Genomic DNA, 7,672 nt, shown 5'->3' with positions numbered 1-7,672 from the left:
AAGGCGGGTGCCTACTCCGCCTATAGGCGGAGTAGGCACCCGCCTTAGTGTGAAAGAAATATGATTAAATGATTAAAATAATTAACTAAAGTGTTCAGTTTGATGAGAAATAATAGGCATAACCAGAATATTGCTAAACAGATCTAACAGTACACTTGGTATAACTAATTAATCTGTGATATGTTCAAATGTAATTTTGTTAATTGCACTTTAGTTAAGAGTACAAGTTGTTTTTTAATTGATACAACTTGGATTGTGCATACTACAATTAAATACTTTTACCAGAATATTTGGTGTCTTTAACAAATCATATTTGTTTGTATAATTAAATACTCTGTAAAAATTAACAAGTAGAAATTGGTATTTATAACCAAAGTACACAATGTGTTTACAATAAAGCGTATAGCTAGAACAACAAATATTAAGAAAAAACAACTCTATATTTAGTACGCGTCATTAGTGTTTTGGTTGGTTTTACAATTATGATAACTGATGATTGCAAGAAGTTCTGTAAACATAACAAGATATAAAAGTAATGTTTTGTTAGAACTACGGAATAACCCAGTAACCAGTGCAGATTTTAATGTGAATCGGTGTCCGGTGTGACAGTTCGCGACTCGTATTCATTTCGCATTTTGACTTTATACCTATTGTCAGGACCGGATTAAGAGTTTATCGGGCCTGGAGCCCAGTAGTCCAAAGGGCCCTTAATTCATACACTATTAATTACCAATAACTGAATTTTATTTCTTTAAAAAAATGATACAAATTAATTGATTGTAGGTACAGATATATCTTTTTTAATCTTTAAATATTAGTTAATTTTCGTTACATACAAATATAAGTACAACATTATTGTTTAAATGTCAAAATAAAAATAAAATATTTTAAAATTAACTTTATTAGGTACCTTATTTTCTTTTCTTTTTTTGAAACTTCACAATTATTTCATCTGTATTTATTTCTTTAAGTAGAGACCTCTCAATGGTCATTAATGATAAAGCGTTCAAGCGTGGATTTTTCATGGTAGACCTCAATTCGTCCTTCACTCTTTTCAATTTTGAAAATGCTCTTTCTGCGCTGCAATTGGCAACTGGAAGACATAAATACAATCTATACGCTACTTCCACATTACGAAACACTGAATTGAGTTTATTATCGTGTATAATTTGAAGACATTTTAGTGCTGATGGCATTTTAATTTTTCCTTCTTCATCTTGCTCATCAACTAATTTGGTAAAATGTATCATTTCTTCGGGAAAAATGTCACAATCAAGGTCGTCCGGATATATTTTACCAAGATTTTTTGCCATATCTACGATTTCTTTCTCAGTTATAGATTTAAAATAAGTAAGAAACCCAAACTTTCTATCTAAATCGTTATATTGTTCAAGTCTTTTTAGCAGCAGTCCATTATAACTATAAATGTTTCAACTCTAAACTTCTCCTGCCCAGAAAAAGTGGTCTCTTCTTCATTTCGAATCATTTCATCTGGAGTTAATTTACAAATTATTTTTCTTTTTTTTTCAGTATTATACTTTTTAGAAATAACTTTAGAAAGAGATAATGCCACTTTTTCTATATCATTGAAATTGTTCCTTATTGAACCAATATACTCCCGTAAAGATTTTAAAAGCTTAACAGCGACTGATAAATCAAGTGACTTCTCTTGTAATTTAACACTAGTTTTGTCAAATCTTTCTAAAATTCTGTTCCATAGTACTGTCATGAAAGCAATATCAAGTGATGTCATTTTGTTAATTATATTTTGTGCTTCGTTTCGTGCATCTTTTTTTATTTCCGTATTTTCACTTAAATATTTTAAACGATTAAGTATGATATCATAATTCTCACAAAGTACTTTAGTAGAGTGTGCTCTAGCTGACCATCGTGTTTCACTCAAACTCTTTAAGACTACAGTTCTCCCATAAATACTTTTTAAATCACCACAAATTGTTTCCCATCAACATGTAGAGGCTGAACAAAATGTATATAAATGTTGAACAAACTCAAAAAATACGGATGCAGCTGAGCAATTGTCAACTGCATTGTTTCCAACTAAATTTAACAAATGTGTAGTACATGGAATAAAATCCATATACTTATTAGACTTCTTCAAATGCGCCTGTACTCCTTCAAACTTCCCAGACATATTTGAAGCATTGTCATACGATTGACCCCTTGCATCCAATATATTCAAATCAAGTTCTTCAAGTTTTTTCAAAATAGCTTGAGCAATATTTTTTCCAAAATGACCAACAGCAGGTTCAACACATAAGAAACGTTCATGAACTTCTACGGAATCATATATCTTGACGTATCGTAAAATAATAGCTAGTTGATCAATATGAGAAGTGTCACGAGATGAGTCAACAACTATAGAAAAATATTTAGCACATTTTACTTCTTTTGTTATCATCTTCAAAAGCTTATTTCCCATTATTAAAACACATTCTTCATAAATCGTTGAAGATAAATAAGATTTTTTACCTCTACCTTCATTTGAATTTTCATTTAAATGTTTAGCTATAAATGGGTCAAATTTTGATAAGTACTCAAGAGTAACTAAAAAATTTCCATTTTGCTCATCGCCGAAATTTTCACTATCACCTCTTAATGCGAGACCTCTTCCACAAAGATATCTTAACGTTTCAAATACTCTACGTAAAACTTCTCGCCAGTAAAATATCTGTTGCTCCATTAATAATTTATGCTGTGAATCTATTATCAACGTCTTTGATGTACAGGTACGTGATATCCATATTCTAATTGATTCTAAATGAATAACACTTCGTTCGTGTTTATTAATATCTCTTTGTCCGTGAGGCCAGTCACTATATCCAGAACTAAACTTGTCCTGAGGATTCCCAAAAAGAATACAATAAAAACAAAATATATTCTCAGTTGATGGAGAATATATAAGCCACTTTCTATTTACAGTTTCCCCATTTTTTGTAGTGAAATAAAAAAAATTTGGGGAACAAGTTCTAGTTTTATTATCGTGTTAGTACACGGCTAGAAGCGGTAAAATCATTATTTAAATTTTGGTTGGAAGTTAATCTACTTCTATGTATCCAGTATTGTACAACTTGATTTTTTTTGTTCGGCCATAAAGCTGGATCGGATGACCAACTATTAACATCAGTTATATGTGTAACAGTAGTGGATGGTGTGGAGGTTTCAGAATTCATCGCCGTAGTTGGTTTATTAATATTATTTAACAAATTTTCATTTTCTATATTTTGAATGCATGTTTTTACATAAGCATTAGAAGTTTCTCCGGGATGCGAATCATTGCCCAAGTTTTGCCCAGGATTTATGTTCAGTTGAACGGATTGAAGATTATGTGCACATGATTCGTTCATTTCAAAACCAGATTTCGAAAAAAAAGAAGTTAATTTAGGGACCTGTAGAAAATATATATTTTAAATTATATTATGTACTAACTACTAACTACTAAATATCTACCTTAAAATAAATTAATACTTGTTGGCATTATAGGAGTAGCAAAATTATAGACACACTTTTATTTTTATAAGAAATAATAATCAAATCTAAAAACTGAAAAAGTACTACCTACATTTTAATTTTTATTTGCCAGTCTTGTAATGTAGATATTTTAAATATATAAATAAAGTATTTGAATTAATATTTCATGGGTATTTGTTGTAGTAGAATTAAAAAATACATTTATCTAAATACTTCAAACTTTAATTGTGGAGGGTGCTTTGACCATTTAAGGGGCTACGTTATCGTGACGAATTCCATCAGGCTATAATAAAAACTTGGACTTGTCAAAAAGTTTAGTTATAGTAGAATGGTTAGTTTTTTCAAGAATTTTTGTTGTGAGTAAAAATATCAGTTACCAGTTATTACTTACCAGTTTGATCAAATTCCAAGGTTCCAATTACAACGTTTGCTATAAAACGCCCATTTGCGTCTGTTGATTCATCAATGGATACCCATATTTTTAACAGTTACATAATTTCTGATAATTTTCATAACATCTTCGTAGCAATCATTAACATATGTTTTGTGTAAAGTAGTGACAGTTCGAATTTCTTTACCGGTGTATTTTTACAAAAATTGACCAGAAATATATGTTACTAATTTTATGTAATGGAATATTACTTGACATAAATGCTTTACATAGATTAAATGAAAAAATTTACTTTTTCGTACTTGTTACTAATTGTTGAACTTTTGGATTTGTTTTGTTGGTTTTTTTATTTACTGACCTAGAATGTTTGTCGGTTTTTTGCGTCACAATTTATTGTCGATCGGTACATACTAGCTCTTCCAAAAATTTTTCCAAAAAGAATACTCCCATCAATAGAAAAAATTATATCACCAAATTCTGACACGTTATATTTTAAAACGGCTTATTTACTCGGTTTGATTTTCGGTATTTTAACGGACGAAATAGACGCGACAAAATATAATAAATGAATAAATCTATTACAAATCACATCGTGATATCGGTATTTTTAAATATAACTGATTGTTGTCAATTTACTCATATATTTGATTGAAAAGAAGTTTTTATTTATTAATCTTATTTATTAAGAAGTTAAACGACCTAAATGCGACGATCCCACTATAAAAATATTAATAAATATTTTGATAAATATATAAATATGTTCAAAGCAATGTTCACTTAATTTTTATCTTCTAAGATTTAAGATTAATTTTTTAATTAAATAATCTTAAATTTACATGAAAATTATGAAAAATAGTTAAAATTGCAGTAAAACTAAAAAAATCGCATTTATTGCAATATAAATTGTTTTTGTTTAAAATAATAGCTTAGCAAAACATATATTAAGCTCACTTAGCAATGAAAATAAGCATTTATAAAAAATATGCAAAAACAACAACTTCACTGCCGTTGTAACTTACAATTAATGATAAAATGATTCAATTTTTCCTCATCCACTTGCTAGTTATGTACCTACTTTGATTAATATCTCTCATCACACTGAATTCGATATTCTTAAAGACTCATTATGTTAACACAATTTATTTTATTTTTTTTTTCATATATTATGAATTTTTAAATAATGGCATGGACGAAATAAGCAGTAGCAGCATTTAAATTATTTACCGGCTTGTTTTAAATTATTTAATATTTGAATTCAAATAATTTTTAAAGTTACCAAAAACCATGTCCAACCTGCATAATAATATAAATTGATTTATTTCATATCCTTGTAAGAATCGATTGTTTTTTAACACAACATCAATCATTTACAATATATAAATGTGTAATAATACAAAACTTAGTAATAAAATATATAGCTATATTTACAGGTAAGTATAACGCTGCTAAGTAACGTTTTTACTAAGGGAAAGTAATTCAACGCATAATTTATTCAAAATTAATAGTATTTTACCAGTGAACATGTCAAATGTCAAATTATTTAAGTTATCTACTATTATTTCCGATCAAAGCTATTCGTTCGTTCTTCTTCTTCTAGGGCTTATAATGATCCGTTTAGGATCGCTACTTTCAACACAATCATCCACCTCTATCTATCAATAACCAACGTTGCTTCCATATCCAGTTACGGGTTAATTTTCTTCAAATCTCTTTCATGTGTATCATCCCATCTCTACCCGAGACCTGCCCCTTGTACTTTTGTTTTCGGTAATTTTCTTAATGAGTGAGCCCTGTGCTTATCAGACGTGTCCCTCCCATTCAAACCTCTTTTTATCAGAGAAATTACGTAAACTCGGCTTTTAATAAAGGAACATAGATTTTTATTTGTTCTTCTATAGAAACTATTTAGGTCATTATTGCTTACCGATTCATTTACTTTACCCTCGAAAGACTGTAGTCTTTTTTCGTCTTAGTCTCAGTACATCCAACCCGATTAAAATCGCTTTTCGTTTACGTTTTCGACCCGATAGTAACTCGTACAAGATGCGTATAAGATTGTATATTATACGGACCCGTGAGATGGTTGACGTACTCGTCAATAATATAATGTGATAATGTGATCATGTTTTACCCGTGGACCAAGGTGTGGATCTAGAAATTAAGAAAAGGGGGGCTAGTAAACTGTCATAATTCGTTACACAAGTCGATTTGTGCGAAGTGTTTCTTACTTTTAATTTTTTAAATACTTTAATTTTTTACGTCTGATATGGTCCTGTCTAATTTCTAAAGGGGGGTAGGGCTTCAGCTCCCCACCTCCTTGTATCCATGCCTGCGAGGATTGGACCGTTTTTTTTATTTTTTATTTTTGATAAAAAAAATTAAGCGCGCGGTAAAAAAAAAGTCGGCGAGCGGTGAAAACGCGGAAAAGTGGTTTCGTAGAACAACATTAAGACCATGGTCGTTAAAAAAAATATTTCGGAGGAGGTTTTTGAAAAAATTAAAAATATTCATAAATATTATATAATTGTATTATACACATCAATTTACAAACCACGGGAAACTTTTAAATAACTAATATTTTTTTAAATATATTTATTAGTAATACATTTGTATTTCAGGTAATTTATTTTTTGTTCCTGATATTTTGAGGGGCGTTTTAATCCCCCCCCAGCGTTCGCCCCAGAGTGTGAAAAGAGAATGCGCCCGAAACCCGATGCTGTATGGCCGCCGCGAGTATATCACATAATGTTGGTACAATAAACGCGTTCCTCTTCTTTGCGTATTCGACCGTTTGATTGGTCCACCGCAGATCTCCATGCAACCCTATCGCTGCTCAATCCGTTTAACTCCTTATGGCGATTCGTACCCGTTTACCAATTACAATTTGCTTCTTACACCCCATCCTTTGGTCCTATTCTACCGGTACGACCTTCAACGGCGCCTTCTATGACGCAAATTATATACCCGTACTCGTTTGAGCACGAGTGATGGCATTTTCCACGAGGACGGTGGATGAGGGGTCTGATGGTTCGGAGGGCTTAGAATATAACATTGTATGATACTTGTTTGTGCGTTGTTTTCGACGTTCGCGATCAACGCGGGATTAAAACACATCGCGGTAGTGTACTATTATTGTATACGGCTTCCACGATCGATTATCATTATTACAATTATTACTATTATTATTATTATTTTTAATATTATTATTGCTAATAAGGATATTATCGTACACGCAACGTGGTCACACCGTCAGCTGGTGTCACATCCCGAAACCCTCGTCAGGATCAAGTCCTCCGCAGATACAACAAGCGTTGTTATGTTAATCGTTGCTAGCATTATTATTGTTATTATTATTGTTGCGGGGTGCGTACGCGCGGAACAATAATGACACGCACGTACACACACCTACCTACAGCTCCCTGATGCTGTGGTTCAATTGCAATGTTTTTAAAACGTTTGCAGTTGCGTAACTTCAGCGAACAATGTATCGGGCACGAAGTCCCGTGGTCTGCGGCTGACATATGCAAGCGCATGGGGTTCATTTAATTACACCGAAACAAAACGTACACGTACATTATGTACGGCACAATAATATTACGTCTGTGCTCGTTATGATTCTTAATTTGTATTTTCGCGAGCAACAATCAGGTTTCTTTTGGTATCGAAACTATACGAAATTTAATTTAATAATAACAATATACTACTTATAATGTAATAATGCCGAGCGTGGGTGCCATAACCAGATTAACTCAACCGAAGAAACCATAATACAGCGGGTTTTGAGGCGCACGG

The 7,672-nt window shown here is 31.5% G+C and overlaps 2 protein-coding genes across 2 annotated transcripts; both read right to left on the bottom strand.

The window, feature by feature from the left end:
- Nucleotides 1-911: 911 nt before the first annotated feature.
- On the bottom strand, nucleotides 912-1,753 carry LOC112688751. The gene is made up of 2 exons (XM_025562102.1): nucleotides 1,539-1,753; nucleotides 912-1,395 (listed from the first exon to the last, which is right to left on the bottom strand). The coding sequence occupies exons 1-2, from the start codon at nucleotides 1,751-1,753 to the stop codon at nucleotides 912-914; spliced, it is 699 nt and encodes a 232-aa protein (XP_025417887.1).
- A 210-nt stretch (nucleotides 1,754-1,963) lies between these two features.
- LOC112688750 (zinc finger MYM-type protein 1-like) lies at nucleotides 1,964-3,365 on the bottom strand. Its single transcript, XM_025562101.1, has 2 exons — nucleotides 3,090-3,365; nucleotides 1,964-2,857 (listed from the first exon to the last, which is right to left on the bottom strand). Exons 1-2 carry the CDS (start codon nucleotides 3,363-3,365, stop codon nucleotides 1,964-1,966), a joined length of 1,170 nt encoding a protein of 389 aa, XP_025417886.1.
- Nucleotides 3,366-7,672: the final 4,307 nt, after the last annotated feature.

Source organism: Sipha flava, unplaced genomic scaffold (assembly GCF_003268045.1).
Source record: "Sipha flava isolate LNK unplaced genomic scaffold, YSA_version1 3_pilon_pilon, whole genome shotgun sequence".
In the NCBI taxonomy this organism is placed as follows: Eukaryota; Metazoa; Arthropoda; class Insecta; order Hemiptera; family Aphididae; genus Sipha; species Sipha flava.
This window is presented reverse-complemented; position numbering and strand designations above follow the sequence as displayed.

Bases quoted from the DNA above. Each gene is read 5' to 3' on its own strand.
- LOC112688751 (XM_025562102.1), bottom strand. From the start codon at position 1,753: ATGACATCACTTGATATTGCTTTCATGACAGTACTATGGAACAGAATT. The intron at 1,396-1,538 runs GTATAATACTGA...GCTGCTAAAAAG, and splicing joins TCTAAAGTTATTTCTAAAAA to ACTTGAACAATATAACGATT.
- LOC112688750 (XM_025562101.1), bottom strand. From the start codon at position 3,365: ATGAACGAATCATGTGCACATAATCTTCAATCCGTTCAACTGAACATA. The intron at 2,858-3,089 runs GTTGTACAATAC...GGGAATCCTCAG, and splicing joins GGCCGAACAAAAAAAATCAA to GACAAGTTTAGTTCTGGATA.